At 43.4% G+C, this 27701-nt stretch overlaps 1 protein-coding gene across 2 annotated transcripts in view; it reads right to left on the bottom strand.

The window, feature by feature from the left end:
* Nucleotides 1-511: 511 nt before the first annotated feature.
* LOC139766633 (tubulin alpha-3 chain-like) overlaps nucleotides 512-27701 on the bottom strand; it is a 52853-nt gene continuing 25663 nt past the window's right edge. Inside the window, exons 1-9 of one of the 2 annotated variants that reach the window (XM_071695508.1) lie at nucleotides 14555-14688; nucleotides 6967-7189; nucleotides 5883-6055; nucleotides 4643-4771; nucleotides 3820-4019; nucleotides 3066-3240; nucleotides 2141-2293; nucleotides 1616-1779; nucleotides 512-765 (exon numbers count right to left, since the gene is read on the bottom strand). In XM_071695508.1, coding sequence (XP_071551609.1) covers nucleotides 633-765; nucleotides 1616-1779; nucleotides 2141-2293; nucleotides 3066-3240; nucleotides 3820-4019; nucleotides 4643-4771; nucleotides 5883-6055; nucleotides 6967-7189; nucleotides 14555-14557 — 1353 coding nt within the window. In that variant the 5' untranslated portion in view covers nucleotides 14558-14688 and the 3' untranslated portion in view covers nucleotides 512-632. Of the gene's footprint in view, nucleotides 766-1615; nucleotides 1780-2140; nucleotides 2294-3065; nucleotides 3241-3819; nucleotides 4020-4642; nucleotides 4772-5882; nucleotides 6056-6966; nucleotides 7190-14554; nucleotides 14689-27701 lie in introns of those variants that run through there. The other variant, XM_071695509.1, reaches the window with a different exon arrangement.

The following is a 27701-nucleotide window of genomic DNA, read 5'->3' as shown; positions in this document are numbered from 1 at the left end:
CAAAGTTTTCTGCAGAATCTGATTGCCCTAGTAAAACTATAGACATGAATGGAAGAATCATCCACTGCATCTACCAAAATTTGCTCCTGCGAGCTCCAATCTTTATCCTTACGAACCAAGAACACATCTAACTGTAGCGGTATGTATAAAATGGGACACTCCTGCTTTTATTGCTCTTTAGGAAGTAGCGTGATCCAAAACTGCACTACTTTTAGAAGCATGGAAAAGTAGACTCATTTGGAGTGAGAGGTTCTTTGACGAGAATCCCATTAACACAGCCTCGCCAAAGACGACTTTATCATTTACAGTGTAACCTCTAGCAGTCGGAACTCAGCAACACACATTATATATATATATATATATATATATATATATATATATATATATATATATATATATATATATATATGAACGTACAGGAAGTATAGGGAGCTCTGTAGGAGAACGACTCATAAAACTTCTTGTCATTCAAGCTAAACATTCTCAAAAATATGAAAATAAAGGACTCGTGACTTTGTCATCCTATCCTTTATTGCTCCATATCTTAGCGTGGAACATCTACAGACGTGTTTACCCGTGTCACAGCTTGGCCTCAGTGCTGACTCTTGGATGACATCAGTCCATCAGCCCTCCTAGAACTCCTCGGGCTCTTCCTCAGCCTCGTCGGAGGAGTCGAGGCCGACCTCCTCGTAGTCCTTCTCGAGGGCAGCCAGGTCCTCGCGGGCCTCAGAGAACTCACCCTCCTCCATGCCTTCCCCCACGTACCTGACGAAGGAGAGCAATTACTTACATTGGATATTCATGCCAAAAGTACATGAAATATGTGAAATATGTGATCAGATACTGAAGAATATAAAAACAAATGTTATGCCCCATATACTCTCATCCTCACACATGTTCACACTGTTATATCATGCCTATGCTCCAAAGATACCCTGTGAATGTCTTCAAACACCTAATCTGTTATTTCACCCGACCATTACTCGCTCATATACTCATGGTAGAGCAGGCCGGACATGCACACGTAAGAAGCCGATAACAATACAAGTGGAATTCTTTACCTAGTACAAGGTACAAGGGCCTCCACGGAATAGGTTCCTACCTCTTCAGGTACAGATAACAGAAAAGTGATAGATACGCAGCAGATAAAGAGTCATTAGTCTTGATCTTACGTATTATGAAATGAATAGTGTGTTCTCCCATGTCTGAGTTCTTCCATTACTTGCTAAAGTCTTTTGTACTATCTTAGTGAAACGTTTAATACATCCTCAGGATTTCTACGCAGGGTGGAATGGGTATGATGTTTTCACATTGCACAGAGGGGGGGCTGCCTCTGTAAGGTATTTAGTTGATCTTACTTTCGTCCATATCAAATCCAGGTCTTAATCAAACTCTAAAAAACTTAATGGAAGGGAAGAAGAGACAGGGAGGAGTATTAACGAATTTTTGGAGGAAGTTCTCCCTTACAGAGTGCCAGGTCAATAGCTATTGGGAAAGACACGAGAGGGGAGAGAGTTCAGGTACTGGTATCCTTCATGATAAGTGTCCTAAGGTCGAGTAAGAGGGGTCATTAGCCATAAGTCTGTGGCGTGATGTGGTAGAGTGAGTGACTTACCAGTGGACGAAGGCCCGCTTGGCATACATTAGGTCGAACTTGTGGTCGAGGCGAGCCCAGGCCTCCCCGATAGCTGTGGTGTTGGACAACATACAAACTGCTCTCGAAACCTTCGCCAGGTCCCCACCAGGTACCACCGTCGGAGGCTGGTAGTTGATGCCCACCTGTTCCAACACAGAGAGAGAGATGAGAAACAATTAAAGGCACCTGTTGTCTACCTGGGAGAAAGGAAAAATAGGAGGCAGATAGTAGCAGCTGATGGCCATCTAAACCACACGAACTTGGAGAGATGAGACAGCTAGTATTAGCTAATGCTCATCTAACCACACACACACACACACACACACACACACACACACACGAAGAGAGAGAGAGAGAGAGAGAGAGAGAGAGAGAGAGAGAGAGAGAGAGAGAGAGAGAGAGAGAGAGAGAGAGAGAGAGAATTTTCGTTTCCCTTTTACGCAGTTCTTGATCCTTCTACCAGCATCATATCCCCCAGTTCCCCTTCCCCACACACACACGCACCTTGAACCCAGTTGGACACCAGTCGACGAACTGGATGGACCTCTTGGTCTTGATGGTGGCGATGGCGCAGTTGACGTCCTTAGGCACCACATCTCCGCGGTAGAGAAGGCAGCAGGCCATGTACTTCCCATGCCGGGGGTCGCACTTCACCATCTGGAGGGAGGAACGGTAGACACATACAAACACTGCCAGGGAGAGGCTTTGCTCTCGGGATTCTGACGTGGCTACATTTGCTAACTACAAATTTCAAAGTGAGAGGACACGTCTGTGACGCAGTATAAGGCCTCATCTTGGGATGATTTTAGACACTTGAGTTTATACTATCAACATAAAACTCTCTAAATATTTACAAATGGATCTGGTGCATAAGCCATGTACATTATGTAGGACTTAATTCTGCGCAGGTGGAGACCCTGATCCCGCATGCTGGCAGTGGAAAAAGAGGTACTAAGTCAGTCTTCATGTGCACTCTATTCACAAGAGCCCGAACTCATTGAGAAGCGTATAAAAAATATACGCCATCAATTCACCGTAATGGCTAGGCTGCATCACCACGTGCAGCAAGTATAGCACAGATGCGACAAAAGAATATGAAAAAAATATACGATGGAAACAAGACAAAACACTTTTTATGATCTTACAAACCTGAGACAAAATATCTTAAATAGTCTCAGCAAGTTCTGAACGAAAGTTTCTTTCCTGTGTTCCGTATTGCATCGGTGAATTGATCTATTAGTTAATCGTTGATACATGAAGCTTTCTTGTGTAGCAGCTCACTTTACTTACAGTGAAAGTCTGTAAATTCAGCAAATTGACGACCTTCATACATACGCCATATCTCAACTCATTCATTTCCCCTATCTTCATTCATCTGCCGTCCTCATTCTCCGCTCATTTCCACCGCCCCATTTCACCATCAACACACCTGGTTGGCAGGCTCGAAGCAGGCGCTGGTGATCTCCGCAACTGAGAGCTGCTCGTGGTTGGCCTTAGCAGCGGAGACCACAGGGGCGTACGTGACTAGGGGGAAATGGATCCTTGGGTACGGAACCAGGTTAGTCTGGAACTCCGTCAGGTCCACGTTGAGGGCGCCGTCAAACCTGAGCGAGTATGGGAGGAGATAAAGAGGTAAGGAGGTGTTGATCCTGTGAGTAAGACGGATGGGGAAGGAGCTGTCAAGGGACACGACTGTGACAACAAACCTGAGGAGGGAAGAAAGCAAAAATTTCTGGAGTCGTCGACGAAAATGTAGTCAAGACGCTGCCAAACTTAACTTGGAGGAACTGGGTTAGTGAGGTGTCAGCGTAAGGTGACACTCCTGTGGACAAGTGCGAGTGAGGGAGCTTAACTGGACAAGTGCGAGTGAGGGAGCTTAACTGGACAAGTGCGAGTGAGGGAGCTTAACTGGACAAGTGCGAGTGAGGGTGCTAGATATTCCCCTAACTCAGAGGTAAAAATCAAGAATCACAACCTTGGGGAAGAACTAGTTCATAAAGAAGTGAAAAGTTAAAAATAAAATTAATATCCTTATCATTTCACAGTCACCATATCATCACTAAATCATCCCGTCATTATTGATCTCTTCAAAACCCACCCTCACCCTACTACCATCTGTTGTTCTCAACCCACCTCCAGTGTCCTCCTGACCCACCCAATTGTCCCTCTCTCCCGCAACCCACCTGAGCGAGGCCGTGATGGAGGAGACGATCTGACCAATGAGCCGGTTGAGGTTGGTGTAGGTCGGTCGCTCGATGTCCAGGTTCCTGCGGCAGATGTCGTAGATGGCCTCGTTGTCCACCATGAAGGCGCAGTCCGAGTGTTCCAGCGTCGTGTGCGTCGTCAGGATGGAGTTGTATGGTTCCACCACAGCCGTCGCTACCTGGTGGATCCAGTGAGGGTAAAGGATCCGGTAATGCCGGTCTTATAACGAAAGCTATTTCATCAGGCGGTGCCACTAATGTGTGTGTGAGTATGTGTGTGTGTGTGTGTGTGTGTGTGTGTGTGTGTGTGTGTATCGCTATCTCTCCCGCGTTGTCTGATGTCTATATGGTCCAAGATATATGGTCCTCTTACCACAATCAAACCTCCACTGAACTGGTTTAGATTTATAACATTTTTACCATAAGAATCGGGAATATTTGGAAACAGCACTACTATAAGTATGAGATATTACAATGCTGATCTTGTATAGTTTAGAATGACATGCTCATTGGCGATCGATGAAGTGGCGACACAACTAGTTGGTTTGGAGACGAAGGGAAATAAACGTGGAAGAATATGAAACCTAATGAAATGAACGAAGCTAAATGCATCTTTAAAAAATGATGGAGTTTCATGAGGTGTGGCGGATATACTGATTCACGCATTGTGAGGCGTGGTGATCTGGCAAAGTGAGACGTGGTGAGCTGGCAAAGTGAGGCGTGGAAGGTAGGCATAGTGAGGCAGGGCAGGCGGAGGCGTGGTAAGGCTTGGAGTGGATGGAGGTTGGTAAGTATACAGTACCTGAGGCGCGGGGTAGATGGCGAATTCCAGCTTGCTCTTCTTGCCGTAGTCGAGGGAGAGGCGCTCCATCATGAGCGAGGTGAAGCCAGAACCCGTACCGCCGCCGAAGGAGTGGAAGATGAGGAAGCCCTGAGAGATAGGAGACGAGGTTGTCACTTGGGTGTACATGGGAGAGACAGATAACAAAAGGCCCATTGGCCTTTTCCTTCTTCTTCCTCTTCTTTTTGGTGGTTGTCTTTTACAAGGTGTTTGTAAAAAGGGTGGATGTTTGCCGGTATGACTCCTTGAGAGAGAGAGAGAGAGAGAGAGAGAGAGAGAGAGAGAGAGAGAGAGAGAGAGAGAGAGAGAGAGAGAGATAAGAGAGAAAATTGGGGATACAAGTCACTAATTAAGAATGTAATTTGCTTATATATTTGACAAAGAATTGAGAGTCAGCGTGTTAGGATTCAATCGAAGGCCTGAAGGCAGACACACATACATATACATGATGTGTGTGTGTGTGTGTGTGTGTGTGTGTGTGTGTGTGTGTGTGTGTGTGTGTGTGTTCATTATTTTTCTTTTAAAGGAGAGCTCAAGATGGCGTTGATAGTTTCAAAAGCCGGGATCCCGCAAAGGAAGTTTTCTGTCAAATGAAAACTGCAGAACAGGACATAATATGGAAGAGAGGCGAGACATTGCTCACATAAGAATTAGATAAACAGGATGGACTGAGGACCGGATGCACAACACCACTGTTATCGAAGAGCTATGCCGGAAAGGTGTACTAGCTGTGGCTTTAACTTCTTGAGTGACAAACTAGAGTGCAGGGTTTCGACTTACCTAGTAAAAACACAGTCTTATGGTTGATCTACTTCCAGTCTTATGGTTGACCCTGCTACACAAACAGCACAGCAGAAATCTGGCATCAGGAATAGTGGTTGATGAATTCATTTTAATACTTCATCTTTACAATTAAACATAGTGAGAGATGATCATGTTTCGTAGGCATACCCCATGCATATATTTCTAAACCTTGCGCGTCTATGACCTTCGGGTTTTCTATGAACCTAACTTCTATCTTTTTAAACTTTAGAGTGAAGGTTAAGTGTACCTGTAGTCCTGTACACTGTTTAACATTTAGAGTGAAGGTGTTAAGCGTACCTGTAGTCCTGAACACTGTTTAACATTTAAAGTGAAGGTGTTAAGCGTACCTGTAGTCCTGAACACTGTTTAACATTTAAAGTGAAGGTGTTAAGCGTACCTGTAGTCCTGAACACTGGTCGGCCAGCTTCCTAACCCTCTCCATGGTAAGGTCAATCAGCTCCTTGCCTATAGTGTAGTGTCCACGCGCGTAGTTGTTGGCTGCGTCCTCCTTCCCCGTCAGTAGTTGTTCAGGGTGGAACAGCTTCCTGTACGTGCCCGTCCGTACCTCGTCTATAAGGAAGATGAGACGCGTTTGAAAGGGAAACGTCCAGACCAGTTGGTGATGTATATACTCTACGTTAGCTCCACCTGTAGTGTGTCGTGAAGATATATATGTATCACCAGGAAAAGTATCGCGCACTGTTCCCCTTTACTACATCACATAACTGCTGTTGTTCTGTATCCAACTTTGGTGAAGAATTTTACTGTCTACTTGTATCTTTCGTTGGGGAGTCTTATTACTATCAGCAAAGACATATAATTCTTATGAAAAGATAGAAAATATACAGTTACAGTCCTATCTTCATATCTTGCTGAGTTTACGAGTGGTAGGTTAAAGTTGATGAAGAATAGGATAATTTGCCGTTTGCTCTACGTATATCCTTTCTAGCTGGATTTGAGGGCACACACACACACACACACACACACACACACACACACACACACACACACACACACACACACTTTAGGCTTAGGGACTGCTACAGTTTTGATGAAGGACGTCAATGTCAGGTTACATAACCACAGATCGAAAATTCATAACAAGCCTTTATTCAGGCATTCAAGATAATTCCAAGGCCCCTCAAAGTATTCAACGATTAACAAATATGTAGGTATATATATACTTATCTAATGTACAAATATATATATAAATATCGGCTGCTGCAGTTTCTATCTATTGGTATCGTTGCTACTTTGAAATAATTAATGAGGTCTACTGAAAACGTTGAGGAGGTAAAATTATTCCACAGCCCAGCGTGTCACAGTGATGGACCATCCTATGCATGCCAGCTAAGCAGATGATCCCAGCCCACACCAACGTGTGCCAGAATCGAACCTAGACACCCGTATAGACAAGCGTACTGGCTGGCACTGCCCATCATGCACTTAACATTACTGCCGACCCCTTACGATCTACTTACCTATGACAGTCGGCTCCAGGTCGACGAACACGGCCCTTGGGACGTGGTTACCGGCACCGGACTCGCAGAAGAAGGTGCTGAAGGAGTCATCATGGTGGCCAGCTATCTTGTCGGAGGGCATGGAACCATCGGGTTGGATGCCGTGCTCCAGGCAGTAGAGTTCCCAGCAGGCGTTGCCGATCTGTACGCCCGCCTGGCCCACGTGAACGCTGATACACTCACGCTAAACGACACACAAGGGTGGAAACATATTAGCTACGGGAGAGACATCAGACGTCAAGCATTTGTGTTTACTTAAGGAGACAAAGACGTCCTCCTTCTTGAGGTTTTCAATGAGTTGTGAGCTCACACGAAGTACGAGGTGATGTTAGATCATTATAGGATTATAATGATGGTAGATGGGATAGGTATATGAATATCTTTGGTGTTGAGGTGGAGTGATATGAAGTTTCCTGAGAAGTCATTGACAGTTTATCTAACGTTGTACTGAGTTAAACATCTCTGCAGATTACTCTATCCTATGTGTGCTCGGCTAATGTATCATGTAACACTAAAGTTTTTACACGAGTCTGTTTTGGTAGCCATAAAGCAGTTGCGAAACCTTCTGACTACCCTTAATGACACTCTTCCCATTCTGGTATGTAGTCTGTATTAAACAGTTCCCTTACATTAGGTTTGGACGTGGAGAATTACTTCCCAAAACGATGATACACATCGGGTAGTTTAAGGTCGTTGTGAAGGTGTTATGTAGCTACTTCTCTGGGTCTTACGGGGGTCGGAGGACATGACAAGATCGCCCGTAAGGTGTACTAGATTATGCAAGATCATGGTCGCTGAGCAGCCCTGGGTGCTGGCCCAGGCCTATAATTAACTCCATCGCCAGGAGACACACACTCTCTCTCTCTCTCATCCCCTCCAGCTGCGACTGTCAGCGGTCCTCCCTCCCGCTGCTGATCTGAGACTTTTCATGTCTACGGAGATGAAATAACCCGCTAGAACAGGCGATGCTCTAACCTCTGCCTGGCACACACACACACACACACACACACACACACACATTTATATATACATATATATATATATATATATATATATATATATATATATATATATATATATATAGGGGATAGGGGAGAAAGAATACTTCCCACGTATTCCCTGCGTGTCGTAGAAGGCGACTAAAAGGGAAGGGAGCGGGGGGCTGGAAATCCTTCCCTCTCGTTTTTTTTTTTTTTTTTTTTTTTTTTTAATTTTCCAAAAGAAGGAACAGAGAAGAGGGCCAGGTGAGGATATTTCCTCAAAGGCCCAGTCCTCTGTTCTTAACGCTACCTCGCTGTCGCGGGAAATGGCGGACAGTATGAAAAAAAAAAAAAAGAATATATATATATATATATATATATATATATATATATATATATATATATATATATATATATATATATATATATTATCCCTGGGGATAGGGGATTAAGAATACTTCCCACGTATTCCCTGCATGTCGTAGAAGGCGACTAAAAGGGGAGGGAGCGGGGGGCTGGAAATCCTCCCCTCTCGGTTTTTTTTTTAATTTTCCAAAAGAAGGAACAGAGAATTGGGCCAGGTGAGGGTATTCTCTCAAAGGCCCAGTCCTCTGTTCTTAACGCTACCTCGCTAATGCGGGAAATGGCGAATAGTTTGAAAGAAAAAGAAAGAATATATATATATATATATATATATATATATATATATATATATATATATATATATATATATATATATATATATATATATATATATATATATATATATATATATATATATTCCTATGCGTCCACGGGGAAAATGAAACACGATAAGTTCCCAAGTGCACTTTCGTGTAATAATCACATCATCAGGGGAGACACAAGGGAGAAATATAAGTCAGTTGATATACATCGAAGAGACGAGGCTAGGACGCCATATATATATCCCCTGGGGATAGGGGACAAAGAATACTTCCCACGTATTCCCTGCGTGTCGTAAAAGGCGACTAAAAGGGGAGGGAGCGGGGGGCTGGAAATCCTCCCCTTTTTTTTTTTTTTTTTTTTTTTTTTCCAAAAGAAGGAACAGAGAATTGGGCCAGGTGAGGGTATTCCCTCAAAGGCCCAGTCCTCTGTTCTTAACGCTACCTCGCTAATGCGGGAAATGGCGAACAGTTTGAAAGAAAAAAAAAAAATATATATATATATATATATATATATATATATATATATATATATATATATATATATATATATATATATATATACGATTAGTCATTTCCTTTCCACATTCACCATGGGCACCTACCACCTCATATAATCTTAGATTTTGTCGTCATTACTCAGGCACGTTCAAATTCACGCCTTATGAAGTAAGGAGCAGGTGTGAGGTGACGTCTGCATCACCTGCAATACACAAAAGGTTACAAAAGGTTCCAAGTCTAGTCTGTCAATCAGTCTTCAAATACCGGAATGTTTGGCTTCAGCCTCACGTGTGACGGACGACTTTTCATGTTGTTCCTTGGCAGTCTGTTCCACACCTCAGTCAGACGGAGAGAGACAACAGACAGACGGCAGAGAGAGAGAGAGAGAGAGAGAGAGAGAGAGAGAGAGAGAGAGAGAGAGAGAGGCTGACAGTGACAGCGAGGCAAGTGGATAGATACTGTATGATGGACACAGCCGTGGGAAAAGAAAAAAGTTTAAATCAAGGAGAACCACACGACAAACCACATCAGCAACGATGGAGGAGGATGATGAATCTAGGGATAAAGTCTTGCTTGCGAGATTTCACTTCATCATGCAACACAAAACACAGAGTTCTGAAAATTATGTTACTTTCTTACACACTGATCCAGTGTTACCTTGTGTTGCTTTCTTACACGCTGATCCAATGTTACCTTGTGTTACTCTCTTACACGCTGATCCATTGTTACTTTGTGTTACTTTCTTGCACGCTGATCCATTGTTACTTCGTGTTACTTTCTTACACGCTGATCCATTGTTACCTTTCCTCTATCACAAATCAATCATCCATGGTACAATATAACAGCTCTTTAATCAAAATTGCTCTAGGTTTGCTCTAATCATTAAAGTCATTGCGAATGGAGGATTATGGCCAAAAAATTAATGCTTAACATGAAAACCTCTTCGTGTTATCAATCAATTCTCAACTCTCTTATATACTTTCCCTCGTCTGGTCGATGAAAAGTTGTGAGAGGTGGGGTGAGGAAGTTAGGCTGCAAAGTAAAAGGAAGAGAGAGGTGTATGGACTTTATATCCAGTAAAAGGAGTTTAAATCATTGGAGGATGTACAATAGAGCGCGACAGGAGGTGAGGTCAAGAAGGATGTCTTAGAAATTAAATGTCTGAGGACAATATGTGGCGTAAGGAGTGTTGACTGAACAGAGAGAGGTGTGGCACAGCTGAAGAAGGTATGCTGAAATGGTCTGGACATACGGAGAGCATAAGTGAGGAGAGAGTAACTAACAGCAAATACTAGTCAGAAGTGGAGGGTACCAGGATAAAGGGGGGGATCACCAAGGAGGAGGTGGAAGGGATAAAGTGAAGAATGCTTTGAAGGTTCAGGGTCTTAACTTGCAGGGAGGGTATGAGCGGTGAAAAAAGAATAGAACGAATTGGAGTGAACTGGTGTACAGGGAACGACGTGCTGTGAGTGGGTTGAACCAGAGCATCTGTAGCGGTGAGGGGGAAGCCACGCAGAGGTCTGTTGGACCTGACTGTGGACAAGAGGCTATGCTTTCGGTATAATATGAATGACAGCTAGAGATTGGATGAGAGCGAATGAGGCCATTTCTTCGTTCTGTTTCTAACTCTTCCTCATCAATGCAGGAAACGACGAAACACACACACACACACACACAACAGTTGTAGAACAACCTCACAAGAGGTCTCAGTGACGCTAACGACAGATGTGCGTAAATTGCGTTTAAGGTGAGTTTTCATAAGATAATGTTCTGATTATCAGTTCGAGAGGTGCGAGTGAAGCATGTCTGAGGTAAGAATGAAGCTTGTCTACGGCGCGCTCTCGAGATATGAGGCGTGGGAGGTGTGTGAGTGAAGATTGTCTTGAGAAGTGTGCTCATGATATGAGGTATGCGAGACCATAGCGTTGGTTGCCTTGAAGTTTGTGTTCGGAATACGACTGTGGGATTCCAGGTGAAGCACGTATTTGGCATGCGTCTCCAAGACAGGTGTCGTCGAGTTCCAAAGAGTGAAGCATGTTTCGGGGTGCGTCTCAGAGATCCGAGACGAGGAAGGCCAAGTCAGAGTGAGGCATGTGGTCAAGAACTGAGGCACAGGAGGCTAGAGTAAGGCATGTGCTCAGGAAATGAGGCATAGGAGGCCAAAGTGAAGCAAGCGTCGAAACATGTGCTCGAGATCTTTGGCGTGGGAGGCCGAAATGGCTATTTTTGTTTGGTGCCGTCACAGACTGCATGGTCCAGACGCCTTACGTTGCTGCCTCACATTCCGACTCTAAATCCACGGTGACTTCGATTAGCAACAGGTACGCAGACCTTCTAGTGATTGCGTATGTCATTACCTATTTCTGATGTTCGGGGAAGGAAGTTCTACGCTCGCTCGTGGTGGGGTCACCCCATCCCCTACCCTCCCTCTGTCTCTCTAACTTTTCCTTCAATCAAACACAATTATCATTCTATAATTCTTCGACATTGTTTTGAGCTCTTTCATGTTATATCCTCGGATTGGTCTGTTCCTACATATTTCAAAGAAAGGCTCAGTGTTATGTCATCAGGCTCAAGCAATCAAAAATACGCACACACACACACACACACACACACACACACATATATATATATATATATATATATATATATATATATATATATATATATATATATATATATATATATATATATATATATATATATATATATATAAATGTGTGTGTGTGTGTGTGTGTGTGTGTGTGTGTGTGTGTGTGTGAGTGTGTGTGTGTTGGCAGGCTCTGCCTGATAATGGCTACACCGGGAGCAAAATGTCACATTTTGCGAGGCTGTATTAGTGGGAGACAGTCTCGTCAAGGAACTTACCACTCCAACCAAAGGAGTCTACATTTCCCTGTTACTAGAAGCAGAGCAGCCTTGTGTTGCGGGACCCTTTAGAAAGATCCTGGTTCACACAGCGACTGTTTCATAGAAATTGGAGTTAGGATTTAATATATATATATATATATATATATATATATATATATATATATATATATATATATATATATATATATATATATATAGTTTGAAAGAAAGAATATATATATAAGGGTAGAAGGTGAGCTCAAAACAATGTCGAAGAATTATAGAATGATAAGGGAGATGCTCGGTGTGTGGTTTAACCATGGTATGAGGGTGATGGGGAAGGGATTAGGGGTAACGCATAGTATGAGGGTAAGAAATGACGCAAAGTATTGAAGGGAAGGCGTAAGACATTGCGTAGGAGTGAGACGTGAGGAGCAGGGTGAAAGTGAGGCACGTTGTGAGGGTTAGGCACAATATGAGGCACGAGTTCCGGGCAATAAGTGAGAGAGTAAGGGGCAATAAACTTGATATGAGATTAGGAAAGAGGGATTAACGAAAGTGGCTCTGGAATGTAGTCGGGTGTGAGGTGTGAGGTAAGCAGTCTCTAGGGTGCTAGTATGGGGTCGGGTGTGCGTGCGTTTGTGGGGGAAAGGGGTGTGTGTGTGAGTTGGGGGGGTGGGGGGGGGAAGAGGGGGGTTAGTGAGTTAGGCAGGCAGGTGGGGGGGGGGGGGGGGGGGGGCAGGAACCAAGGGGGAGGGGGGGTAAAGCGAAGCGGGGTCTCAATGATGACTATTTATACGACAGTCCACGTGAGGCTGGGAGGCGCGAGCCGGCCTCACGTCAGCCCCTGGGTTACTGGCCACAACTCCTGGTCAACCATACCCATCTCCTCCAACAACGATCGTGGAACCTAAAGCTGATTCAAACTGTCTGAGGTCATGAGAAAAAAAAAATATATATATACGGCAAGGAAGTTGCTTGTTTTTACAATACATGAAAGATGAAAGATATGCCTCGAATTGTCCACCGCGTCTTTTAAATGGGATGTTCCGTCTTCTTTACTTCATCGTCTCTAAAGCTAAAAAGAGCGTTCGTGTACCTGAGACACACGAACCTTCCGGTATATATATACAATAAGCACCGTGTTCCTCCGATTATAATCCTTCATGGCATTATATATATATATATATATATATATATATATATATATATATATATATATATATATATATATATATATATATATATATATAATGTCTATGATCTAATGCTGGACCTCGGTTAGTAATGAGAGATTAACTCACGAATGCTTTTAAATATATTTTGACTTTAAAGCCGTGACACGCGAAGGGGCAATTGAGGCAGGCGAAACCAGTCGATACAGTTGACATCTTGATAAGCAACCAGTTCAGAGCCACGCTTCCATAGCTGCTGTTTGTCTATTGGTATATTAGTACCTCAGTACCCCCTTCTCCTTCCTGGATGACTCTACCATTTCTCTGTAAGCTTCCTCAACTTACTGAGCAATGATCCTGTCTCTTCAAAAACTATGTACCACTAGAGATGGACAGTACCACACATGTCAGACGAAGGTCCCTAACCACCCTCACTAAACCAGTCCAGCTGAATTTCTTTTTTCTTTTTTTAGACGGATACTTGTGTGTGCTGCAGAGAGGCGAGAGTCGCATGCTAGGCTGAAATGATGAGCGTAGAAAAAAGAAATTGACAATGGAATGTCTTGGTTATGAGGGAAGCTGGTTCGAACTGATGTCATTAGAAACAAAATTCAATTGCAGACGACTTGCTGTATGCAACTATACCACTGTAATCAAAGATTTTGATCAATGACGAATTCAGAAAAAAAAATATCCCAGAAATTTCTCAAAAATACAGCAGCAACGTGTAAGGATTTCAGTTTCAAAATGGTAAAGAGTTTTCATAACTTTGAGCAAAAAAAATGTTGTGACCAAAGAGGCAACATATCACAAACACCTGACGTACCATGGTTACTACACACACACACACACACACACACACACACATAGGGAGGAGTATTTCGGGTGGGACTTAATTATAACCATGACGCTAACAATTCTAGCAGGTTCATAAGTTAAGTTTCTCACGTTCTTACTGGGAATGCTAGCGACAGGCACCCTTGTACGGGTGACATGCACGAAGGAGTGTATACATCCAACAACCATCATTTTCTTTAGAAACTTGTTACTGCATCTCGATGACCCGAATTTCTTTTCGCTGTGTCTAAGTTAAAGGTAACTTTAGGGTACTTCCGGCGAGAGAGCTTTACGAGAAGCAAATAAAAATGAAAAATAAAGGACATTTCACCACAGCTATAGAGTTTTTACTTAAGCTAACTTTGTTTAAGAGAGTTTAGCTTTCGGGAACAGTCTAGAAACACTAGAAAAAAAAAAAGGTATGTCTAGCTAGACAGACACTGTGACTAGCGACGGAAGGATACCATTTACAAGACACCAAACATCATCATTACACTGCTCAAGGCAGAACGAGTCTTCTTACCATTGTGCTTGGTGGAGATGAGGGAGGTGTGGTGTGTGGTATGGGTGTGGTGGAGGAAGAGCTCGGTGCTGCCGTACGATGGTGGCTGCCGCCGGCTGTACACTGGTGCCCGTCACCAGTGCCAGTGCCAAGGGCCATTGCTAGTGTTGGCAGTGTGTCCGTGTGTGTGTGTGTGTGTGTGTGTGTGTGTGTGTGTGTGTGTGTGTGTGTGTGTGTGTGTGTTTGAAATGGAAGATATATAAGTGAAGTGATATGCAGCCTGTTGTGTGCGTCTGTGCTTGTGCATGGGGAGGGAGAGTGGGGGGATGTGGGAGTATTACACAGAAATCATGGGTCTGCAACATGCGAGGTTGTTTGAAAAGTTAATAATCTTCTATGAAATATAGCATATATAACTGCAAACCAAGGTACTTACTTATATTCTATTACGTCGGGTTATGATGGGAAAACTACTTAACAAATCATACAATCGAGCTTCATTTTCACACAGAAGCACATTTTCGTCAAAAGACCCAACAGGTGACATTTATATGCCCATTTACACCATGTTAATGACCATGTAACCCAACTCGTCCTGTAACGTAAACGCTATACGCTCAATTCGTCCTGTTACATAAGCAGACGCTATACGGCTATACCAGTGCTAGGGGTTTTAGATACGCTACACGTTTTCTATGCGTACGGGACGGCAGAGCCAGTTACGGGCGTAAAGGTCAAATACACTGGCCTTAGTGAGGGGCAACCAGTCCGGGAGCATTAAGGCTGAACGCTGGTGGACGGCAACAAACATACTGTCGAGGGAGGGTTTCTTTCTTCATATACCATGCCAGCGACCGAGCTCATTCTATCAGCGAACAGAGATATCAGGACATATGAAGTAGAGCTCCGGTGCATATCATTGCCATTGGACAAGGCTAAAAACATACCAAGAATAGATGAGACAGTCGGCTAATTTCTGGTAACTCTCTTGGGATCAGGTTGTTTGCCAAACCACAAGGGAACAGCTGAAGCCACGGTCAGTATGTATAATAACATTTTGGATTGTAACGTGCGACTTTTAATACCCTTCTGAAGACTCCCATCTCAACGCCTTCCCTAAAAGACGAGAGATCGAGGAGAAATATTGGAATAAGGCGTTTTGAAAATGAGGATGAGGTACTATCAACGAAGATGGGATACCCATGTGATGGCACACTACTTGTTAGTAGTGTCAGCTCACAAGAGTACAAAAAAAAAAAAAACATTAATCAACGACTCCAACTAAGCTAGTCATGGAATGGCGAAGGAAATATATGAGCGTGTACGTGTCTATGTTGGTATGTATCAAAGATTCTGCATACGAAGTCGTCCTAGAAAGTGTGTTACATCGATTTCCTCCTGATGAATAAAGTTGTCTGGCGCACCTGTGTTATCGTCGAGTGTACGTAATCTAGCTAGACGCAAGTGATGGGAATATGAAGAAGTATATCTGAACTACAGCCATCTATTTCATCCAAATCTTTCTTTCATACTATTCGCCATTTCCCGTGTTAGCGAGGTAGCGTTAAGAACAGTGGACTGGGCCTTTGAGGGAATATCCTCATCTGACCCCCTTCTCTGTTCCTTCTTTGGGAAAAAAAAAAACAAATGGGGAAGATTTCCAGCCCCCCGCTCCCTTCCCTATTAGTCGCCTTCTACAACACGCACGGAATATGTGGGAAGTATTCTTCCTCCCCTATCCCCAGGGATAGGGGAGAAATCTATCCAAATCTATCATCCAAATCTATCCCCTTAAAATACTAGAAGTATGAAAAGATGAACATTGTTCTTTCCATAGCAAGTCCATTGCGTGCGAAAGACTCCTAAAATACCGCCACAAGATAACGATGGAGACAAGATGAAGAAAATCCTGGGAGCCTTGAAGAATGTGTGGAAGTCGAGAACATTATCTCGGAAAGCAAAAATGGGTATGTTTGAAGGAATAGTGGTTCCAACAATGTTGTATGGTTGCGAGGCGTGGGCTATGGATAGAGTTGTGCGCAGGAGGATGGATGTGCTGGAAATGAGATGTTTGAGGACAATGTGTGGTGTGAGGTGGTTTGATCGAGTCAGTAACGTAAGGGTAAGAGAGATGTGTGGAAATAAAAAGAGCGTGGTTGAGAGAGCAGAAGAGGGTGTTTTGAAATGGTTTGGGCACATGGAGAGAATGAGTGAGGAAAGATTGACCAAGAGGATATATGTGTCGGAGGTGGAGGGAACGAGAAGTGGGAGACCAAACTGGAGGTGGAAAGATGGAGTGAACAAGATTTTGTGTGATCGGGGCCTGAACATGCAGGAGGGTGAAAGGAGGGCAAGGAATAGAGTGAATTGGATCGATGTGGTATACCGGGGTTGACGTGCTGTCAGTGGATTGAATCAGGGTATGTGAAGCGTCTGGGGTAAACCATGGAAAGCTGTGTAGGTATGTATATTTGCGTGTGTGGACGTATGTATATACATATGTATGAGGGTGGGTTGGGCCATTTCTTTCGTCTGTTTCCTTGCACTACCTCGCAAACGCGGGAGACAGCGACAAAGCAAAAAAAAAAAAAAAAAAAATATATAAATGTATCGGCGATTCACCAAAAGAGATTCATCACTTATCTACACTGTTTCGTTATCTCAGTGTACAACTAACTCGAGAATAACTTCATTATATTCTTGAGGTTCTCACACACACGTTGACGTTAAGTGGGAGAGAGGCATCAGAGAGTAGAACACAGTCATCATTCCCTTTCGTCTTGCAGGCAGGTGGAAAAGACACAGAGTTTCTTGAACAGCGGAAGGTTCAGCGACTGAAACAGGACAGCTGCCGATTCCGGACGATGATGACTGAACAGGTGCGCGAGAGGTTGTTGACATTAGGTGGCCACGTGTGGGCCGACACTTATGACTTATAGCATGCAATAACTGATAATGTTTTTCATACGCTGACACAATGAGCGTTCATTTCCTTCAATATATATATGGATTTGTATGTAGCATTTATGGATCTGGAGAAGGCATATGATAGAGTTGATAGAGATGCTCTGTGGAAGGTATTAAGAATATATGGTGTGGGAGGCAAGCTGTTAGAAGCAGTGAAAAGTTTTTATCGAGGATGCAAGGCATGTGTACGTGTAGGAAGAGAGGAAAGTGATTGGTTCTCAGTGAATGTAGGTTTGCGGCAGGGGTGTGTGACGTCTCCATGGTTGTTTAATTTGTTTATGGATGGGGTTGTTAGGGAGGTAAATGCAAGAGTTTTGGAAAGAGGGGCAAGTATGAAGTCTGTTGTGGATGAGGGAGCTTGGGAAGTGAGTCAGTTGTTGTTCGCTGATGATACAGCGCTGGTGGCTGATTCATGTGAGAAACTGCAGAAGCTGGTGACTGAGTTTGGTAAAGTGTGTGAAAGAAGAAAGTTAAGAGTAAATGTGAATAAGAGCAAGGTTATTAGGTACAGTAGGGTTGAGGGTCAAGTCAATTGGGAGGTAAGTTTGAATGGAGAAAAACCGGAGGAAGTAAAGTGTTTTAGATATCTGGGAGTGGATCTGGCAGCGGATGGAACCATGGAAGCGGAAGTGATTCATAGGGTGGGGGAGGGGGCGAAAATCCTGGGAGCCTTGAAGAATGTGTGGAAGTCGAGAACATTATCTCGAAAAGCAAAAATGGGTATGTTTGAAGGAATAGTGGTTCCAACAATGTTGTATGGTTGCGAGGCGTGGGCTATGGATAGAGTTGTGCGCAGGAGGGTGGATGTGCTGGAAATGAGATGTTTGAGGACAATGTGTGGTGTGAGGTGGTTTGATCGAGTAAGTAATGTAAGGGTAAGATAGATGTGTGGAAATAAAAAGAGCGTGGTTGAGAGAGCAGAAGAGGGTGTTTTGAAATGGTTTGGGCACATGGAGAGAATGAGTGAGGAAAGATTGACCAAGAGAATATATGTGTCGGAGGTGGAGGGAACGAGGAGAAGTGGGAGACCAAATTGGAGGTGGAAAGATGGAGTGAAAAAGATTTTGTGTGATCGGGGCCTGAACATGCAGGAGGGTGAAAGGAGGGCAAGGAATAGAGTGAATTGGATCGATGTAGTATACCGGGGTTGACGTGCTGTCAGTGGATTGAATCAGGGCATGTGAAGCGTCTGGGGTAAACCATGGAAAGTTGTGTGGGGCCTGGATGTGGAAAGGGAGCTGTGGTTTCGGGCATTATTGCATGACAGCTAGAGACTGAATGTGAACGAATGGGGCCTTTGTTGTCTTTTCCTAGCGCTACCTCGCACACATGAGGGGGGAGGGGGATGGTATTCCATGTGTGGCGAGGTGGCGATGGGAATGAATAAAGGCAGACAGTGTGAATTGTGTGCATGGGTATATATGTATGTGTCTGTGTGTGTATATATATGTGTACATTGAGATGTATAGGTATGTATATTTGCGTGTGTGGACGTGTGTGTATATACATGTGTATGGGGGTGGGTTGGGCCATTTCTTTCGTCTGTTTCCTTGCGCTACCTCGCAAACGCGGGAGACAGCGACAAAGCAAAATAAACATAAATAAATAAATAAATAAATAAATAAATATACATATATATATATATATATATATATATATATATATATATATATATATATATATATATATGTATATATATATTCAGGCGTTTCTTTCAAAATCACATTCTTGAGCCTGACGTGACACACCTATGAGTCTAAACGCTATCATGAACGAGACGAAACAGAGTTTATACGACCTGACACTCTTCGTGTGTGTCATCCGTGGGATATCCCCGATGGTTTGCGTGGGAGTGTGGAGGTAAACTGAAGACTTAGAAATCACTGAAATTGGGATACACTACGGGGATAGTTTGGGGAAAGAGGGTCGTCTAATCTTCAGATATCATGCTGGCCACCTCTGAACCATCGTTCTGTCCACCCACACCATCCCCATCCTCATACAAACCACTTACAGCATCATCACCAAACCTTCGTAGTCATTCTAGCCTCTTGGATAATCCCTCTGTCCACTCACAATCGTTCGAACCATTTGCAACTTTCATCTCAACTATCCCTCACTCTTGTTTGACATGTATCCTGGGTATTTACCACCAGGATTCTAACTCTACAAGTCATCATTCTGATCGCCCACTGTCATCCGAGTCACTTTCAGCAACATTATAGCAACCCTAACCAGTATCATATGTAGCAGTGGTTCATCAGTCTTTCCCAGCCCAGCGCCCCCTTTTCAAGAAACAACGATGCATGATCCCTTCCCAACTCCACCACCCTCCCCTCTCCCTTCCCCATAGAAAGTCGAATTAGATTCGACATCAGGAACGCCTTCCGTCGAAAACCCTTGTATGATTCCCTTAAGAAATGAGCTTTCTACTCTGATCATTGACAGTGAATTGTCACGCAAGTACACTCTAACACTCTTACATGGACACTTCACAGATACATGTCACTCGTACTGCATCCTATTTCGAAATTTGTCTACGTAGCGACAGAGGGTCTCACTTGATTACTCAAATTAGAATCAATTATTTCATTACAAAGCTGGACTGTCTGCTGCTGAATTTGGTCTTTCCACAAAATAACTGACAACCCTAAATCCTTTCCATTTCTCCAAGGTGATAATCTCCGTGCGGTCCAACGTATTAAACAAACTGAAGAATTTCAGTATTTCTCTAAAACATTCGAACACTTTTTATAATCACCGGGTAATTCTTTAGGAAACGAACATTTCGGCATTGAGAAACAGAAGGAAACTAACAATGCCTACCGAGGTCTAGTGAGGCACTAATGTTAATGCAGATATACGTATAAGGTGTTCTGGAAACAATCACTGCGCTTCCGTATTTTTGCATTCATGTGCGATGAAATCTTCTGATCTCTCCTCCCTCCCTCCCTCCCCCTCATCGGCGCCTCCCCTCCCTTCTCCTACTCTTTCTAAACCAGGCATTCCCAATCACTAGTCTTTTTCAGCACACAACTCCACGAGCTCTTCAACCATTTCCATTCATAACACTGAATACCCCATGCGCACTAATTCTACCCTCAACTTTCACATTTACTTACCTATGCATTCAAACTCCCCTTCACCAATACCCTGTCTTGTGCATCAAAACTGCTGACACACTCACTCAGCTGCTCCCAAAACAGTTGTCTCCTCTGATCTTTCTTCTCCATGGCCAGGTGCATAAGCACCAATAATCACCCATCTCTCGCAATCCACTTTCAGTTTTACCCACATCAATCTAGAATTTACTTCCTTACACTCTAGCACACACTCCCACAATTCATGCTTCAGGAGAAGTGCTACTCCTTCCTTAGCGCTTGTCCTCTCACCAACCCCTGACTTTACTGATGAGACGTTTCCAAACCCTTTAACCCTTGAGCTTCTTTCACTTAGACCTAAAACATCCAGGTTTCTTTCCTCAAACATACTACCTATCTCTCCTTTCTTCTCATCTTGGTTACATCAACACACATTCAGACACCCCCAATCTGAACCTTCGAGGATGATGGCCACTTCCAACATATTTTGCTTAGTATGATATCAATAGTCCTGGAACGTTAGGAAGCACCGAGCATAATGCTACACAGAGGCATCATCAGGAATCTACAAAAGAGAAAACCCGCGCCACAAAACTACAAAATGATATGGAAAATGCAAACAAAATCTAAAAACACTCGGAAAAATACAGCACAAAACACATAAAAGTAAGGAAAACACTAATTATTTGTTTCGTTTTGATATGCCCGCCAGAGTTTATTGTTTACCAAATGGCGTCCTAGCTACGTCTTTTCGTTGTATATCAACTGACTGTTATATTTCTCTCGTGTGTCTCCTCTGCTGATGTGATTATTACACGAAAGTGCACTTGGAAACCTATAGTTTCATTTCCCTGTACATAGAAAGGAATATATATATATATATACATACATATATATATATATATATATATATATATATATATATATATATATATATATATATATATATATATGATTCAATTTCATGACAGTTTAGTTCAATAACCACTCAACCGACACTTCCTCATAAAGGTGCATTAGACTTCTAACGGAAGCAAATGATTCTAGTGCGTACTGTGTCGACAGATGTTCCGAAGTTCAGCTAACTGCTGTACTGTCTATCAACTACCTGTCAGGTATTTTACTCGTAATACCACCGATAAACGATGGGTAATGGATGATGGCATGTCTGTTACACCTACGTATTCAGAGGACTGTATCTATTTGATATTCACATCTTTTTTCTTCTATTCATGTCAGCTGAGACGGCATGGGCAACTGAATGCCCTCATCCGGGCCATCTCAATTACGTATGACGTATTCTAGCGTAAGCCACCTACCAAAGTTCTCGACCAACCTGATCGTGTAGACTAACTGCCGCAAACTAGAATTCGAACCCATATGCCTGATGACCCTAGGCTGGTACATGAAATGCGTCATGTCAACAACACTAACCAATATACACCAAGGAGGCCGTATGCTACACGGATAACATGGTAAATAAGGAATAGAAAACAGTCTCCAATAATTCGTTTATTTCACTTAGTATTGACAGATACGTGCTGGAGTGATGTGTTCTAATGACAGAAGACGATGTTTTTGGCTTACAAATGACTCTACCTCATTGGGTGAATGCACTGTAGCTATCATGATATGCAAAGACTACAGGTGTGGTAGATTACCTGCGTCCATAATTATCAGGATCCCAGACAAGTACATTCCCGGAAATTCATAACTGAAACTAGAAAAGCTGGGGTCTGCAGAGTCGAATGGAGGTCACTGTTTTTGGTTAATTCACATTTTCTTGACCAAGGAGAGTCAGTTTTCTGGTGTGTACTTATTAGCGTGAGAAAGGGGCAAGGGTTGGGACTAAAGCTGGTTGCTGGGGCTGATACTGGGAGGCCTGGGATGAGGCTCGGGCTGGAGTTAGGAGTTGGGGCTGCGACAATGGCCGGGGCTGGTTTTGGATCTGAGGCTGAGTTTGGGGCTGAGATTGAAGCTGGGGGAGGGATAGGTAGGGTTTTGGGCTGGGGATGGGACTAGGGCTGGAGCTGAGGTTATGGCTGGGGTAGCGGCTGAAGCTGGGACTGTGAAAGGAGTCGAAAATGGGGCTTGCGCTGGGAATGGGCCTCGGTCTGTTGTAGGATATAACTAGAACTAGGGGTCTGGCCGGAGCTGGGAGTTAAGACTGTAGTCAGAACTTGGGCTGGGGGTTATGCCTAGGGCTGGGGTTAATGCTAGTAGTAGGTCATGAATCAAGGAAACATGCATCACTTGTTTACCAAACACCAGCACAGGCAGGGGTGTAGCCATCATGGGTGGATCCAAAACAGGACGCTGTTGGAAAAAGATAAATTCTGTTATTATGAAACGCACTCTTATGACCCCATAATTACAGTACTTCAGGTTAAATATGCATAAGTTGTTTTTCTAGTTCTCTTATATTTGCATTAAGCATAGTTACCAAACCCCTTGCCCAGGTCATGAACTTTGATAATAATGAAAGTGGACGGGGTTTAGGGGTAGCTGTTTTGCGTATTACGTTGACAGTATATCATTACTGTATATATTACACGGGATTTTTCGCCCCAATAACTCTTGACTCCGTCGAAGCAATCTTCATCCTCTCCTGGTCTTACCTAACACCGTTTCCTACGATATTCTTTGTCTTCCTTCCTTTAGGCTAATTCTGATTTCCGTGAGTAAGTTGACTCACCAACATTCGTCCGGGCACCATGATACACTTCAGACACTGTAATGAAGAGTACCACATTGAAGACAGAGGTCCCGTGTGCAGATACGTTTCGCGGAAAGAAATGAAGTGCGAAGGCGGGGGGAACGCTGTGTCCACCGCACAGCTCACCACTTCGAGTGCTCCCGCGTCGGATGGCCCATCAAGAACGGATCGAGTCTGTCACGGTCGTAGCGCAGAGGAGGAACTGGTGATCAACTGCATCATAGTCTTAGGAGGGCTGCCGAGGCCTGTATCGTCCCAGAGGGTGTTTTAGGCAGATTCCACCGTCGGCTGCGCCTTGAAGGACAATCCTGTCGCCTTCGAACTCACACTACGATTTAGTATCAGTAATTAGGCCGAGTTGCCGCTGCTTTCCATACATTTTGACTTAATATATTTCACCTTCGATCTTATTCCTAAATCTGACAGCCCGTATACGTAGTAATTGGTAAAACAGTTATTATAAATTCCAGGGTCCTGTCACGCCTTTGAGCATCTCTGAAAGATTCATATTCAGCGGCTCCTACTTAAGCCACAGTAATAACTAATATCTTGATCATTATTAATATATTTCTCATCACTGTATCATAAGGTTGGCCCGAGCAACCATCAGACAGATAATGTACCAATCATACACATCCCTGACCATGTCGCCAGCAGGACACTTGTTCTCTATAAAGCCATTAAGACTGATATCCAGTCATTCGCTAAGGAGAGAGAGAGAGAGAGAGAGAGAGAGAGAGAGAGAGAGAGAGAGAGAGAGAGAGAGAGAGGAGTCTCCTGTTACCTCTCGTGCGTTTCACAACAACAAGACGTCAGTGATATAAGCAGGTCTGTGCACTTTACTATAGTTGTGAGAGTGACTCTCTCTCTCTCTCTCTCTCTCTCTCTCTCTCTCTCTCTCTCTCTCTCTCTCTCTCCCAGAACTAGAAACCATCCCTTCTAGTTCACACACATAGAATTCTTTTAGGATTTGTCCATTTACGTTCATACGGGTCCTGATGACGTTATGTATTGCCCATCGTCGCCAAGGACGTTAGACGAACCCTTCACCTGGCATCATCTCAGATCATACAAGGTTACTGATTCATCAGTATCACCTTGAGGGTTACTTGCATCCTCCACCATATCACTTCCCTCATTGATGATCATATCTTACCTGACTCCAGCTAGTGGGCAAGGACTCCCCGTAAGGAAACTCTCCTGCCACCCAAGATTTGTTTTCCATCTCTAATCCTTCGGGCTGTAGCTACACAATCTCGTCCCCAGTTCGTCCATCTGATCACACTCTCGTATCTGCATCTATTTCAACGGCACCTTCCCCCCTCCTGCAGCCCATTCTAAACCTGAATATTGGCACGTCAACAAAACAGATTGGAATACATTACGACAATTCCTCTCTGACTTTCCTGAGGTAAATTACTCTCTCATGTCGTGATGCATCTGTCTCCACCAAACGTATGTATTCAGAGGTCATTGTTTCGGGAATGGAAGCATTTATCTCCTCTTCCTCCAAGGTGACCACTTCATTCAATCAATCGTTCAATCATCCCTGTTCTAAGGCTATTCAGTCGAGGGATCAGGCATATCGGGCTTGGAAAAGTTCTCCTTCCTCTTGACTCCCATTCAGCAAGCACGTTATCCGTGAGGCAAAGCGTTCCTTTCTTCAGAGGAAGTGCGGTAACATCTTCTCTTCACCCACAGACAGGTCTTCCTGGTCTTTATCTATGGGTTATCGCTGACAACTTAGGTCACTCTGCCTTTCCTTCATTTTTTTCCATTCTGACTGGACTATAGCTGTCTCTCTTTGGTTCTTGTTTCTCCTCTAGGTCTAATTCACTGACTGTGTCATTCCTACACCACCTGATGTTCCTTTTGATAATCTTATGCCCCCCCACCCCCTTCCCCGTTATCTCTTTACGGGCAGTCCAATAAAAGCTTCTCTACCTGGACATAAGCAATGTTTATATGATCACGATGGCATCCATGTCCGTGTACTTAAATAATGTGCACCTGTGCTTGCTCGTCTGTTCCATTTCTGTTTAAAAACCAGATATTTTTTTCTTGGAAACATGCATTGGCACATTCCATCCCTAAGAGGGGTGACCGTTCGTATCCCTGTAAATAACGTCCTGTTGCAATGACATCTGCCATCTCTAGAGCCTTTGAATCGTACCTTAACAAACCATATCCTAAGACATCTTGAATTTCACAGTCTTTTCTATGATCACCATTATGGTATATCCAAAGCTTTTGACAGGGTGTGCCATCGGGGTCTCATGTCTAAGCCCCTTCTTTTGGCTTCCCTCCCTCACTTTGCTCCTTCACATGTAGCTTCCTCTTTGACCCATCATCTCAGTGGTAGTTGATAGATCAGCCTCCATCAACAGCGGTGTCCCTCAAGGTTCTGTCCTGTCTCCTACACTTTTTTTTTCTTTTTTATCAACGATTTCGTTTCTTCTACAAATAACCAAATACTCTCATACCCTGACAATCCAACACTGCATTCCTCTACATCCTTCAATGCTTCTCCTCTCACTCGATCTGCATCTCGTCTCGACACAAATTCCTCAACAGAATCAGATTTGAACGGGATATTTCTTCAGGGTAAACGAAATCTGTTTAAGTTTAATAACTTCAAGACCCAGTTTCTGCTAAGTTTTCTACCGAAAATTCCTTAAAACTTTCCTCTATTTTCAACCGTTCTGTACTTCTGTCTCTTACCCCAATGAGCATACTTAGTATCACTGTAACATTGAGACCCTACATCACGGAAATAGCTAAGTCTGCCTCAAAGAAACTGGAAGTTCTGTTTAGATGTCGAGATTTCTTTTCTTCTGAGCAGTTGCTCCGTTTATACAAAGGATTGATCGGTCCTTGTATGGAGTATTGCTCTAAAATTTGGGGCGGTTCTAACTCTGTATCCTTACTTGACGGAGTCGAGTTGAAAACGAACCGAGTAATCAACTCTCCTCGACAAACATCAAAACTTGACCCCGCTCCCCCAACGCCGCATTGTTGGTTCGCTTTCCCTCTTCTATAGGTATTACTCGGATTTTGCTCCCGCGAACTGGCTGCTTGTGTGTCCCCACCATTAACTAGACCAAGCAATTCTAGGAAAGCTGCTGCATCACAAGATTGCTGTGTGGACGTTGGCAAATTAAGGGTGGGCCGTTTTGATAACTGTTTTCTTCCCTACACTTCAAAGCTTTGGAATTCGCTACTCTTCCATGACTTTCCCAGTGGCTATGACCTGGCACATTTAAAAGACAGGTTTTTCACTTCCTCCAAAATTCAGTAATACTTTAACTTGTCTCTTCTTTTTTTCTTGAACCTCTCTATCTTTCAATTAAGGACCGGCTATGCTATGGGCTTTTGTCAGTAACCGGAGCGGTTCTAAAGGACCGACCTTAAAGGCAGTTGACAGAAAACGGGATAGACAATAACGTCACCAAGCGTAAATCCGCTGACTGAAACAGCAATGTGCCATTTGTTTACAAGCAAGTGTAGTTTTGCAAGTCACGAATACAAGTGCGAACTTTTTTTTTGTCTCTTTCTCTCTCAAAACATCCATCTAGTTATCTAGATTCGCCTCAACTCTACTCGTAAAGTCGCAGAGCAAAATTCCCCAGGTAGTGAGGGGGCTGTTTATGTGCATCCGCGGCACAACACAGCTGCTGTGGATCACGCGACTGTTTCGGGTGCATTCACCCCAGGGAGAGGCTGAAAAGTTTGCCCGGAGATGAGGATGGTAAGAGTAGCATTTGTTTTCAGGTTCATGGATCCTGTAGAAAATGTACATGCCTAGAAAAAATATAAAATGTAGAAAATGGTAATTGTATGATCATGCAATTCCAAGAACATGACACTTTTTTCCATCATACTAACATACAGTATCACATATTTTCACGAAGAATACGTAACAATAGAGATGATAATAATAATAATAATAATAATAATAATAATAATAATAATAATAATAATAATAACAAGACTAATAATAATAATAAGTAATGCTATTACGTTTACCATTATTGGACAAGTGAGTTGGGGTGTTCGTTGATATGGAGAGACCATGAAGTGCGATGTTTTAAATACCTGGAGGTGAACATGGCAGCGAATGGAACCATGGAAGATGAAGTGAGCCATAAGGTGGGTGAGCGAGGGTGAGGTCTTTGGAGCACTTAGGAGTGTGTGGAAGTTGTCTTCAATACATACGACGACAGAGATGGGCATGTTTGATGATGCAGTACTCTTCTCGGTGTTCTACGTATACAAGACGTTGTCTGTAGATGAGAATGTGCGGAAGAGGGTGGGATGTGTTGGAAATATAATGTTTGAGGACGAATGTAGTGATGGGTGGCACTATCATCCTGACTTAAATGCT

Source organism: Panulirus ornatus, chromosome 58, assembly GCF_036320965.1.
Source record: "Panulirus ornatus isolate Po-2019 chromosome 58, ASM3632096v1, whole genome shotgun sequence".
Taxonomy (NCBI): Eukaryota; Metazoa; Arthropoda; class Malacostraca; order Decapoda; family Palinuridae; genus Panulirus; species Panulirus ornatus.
Note: the sequence above shows the minus strand (reverse complement) of the source record. Positions and strands in the feature narration are given on the sequence as shown.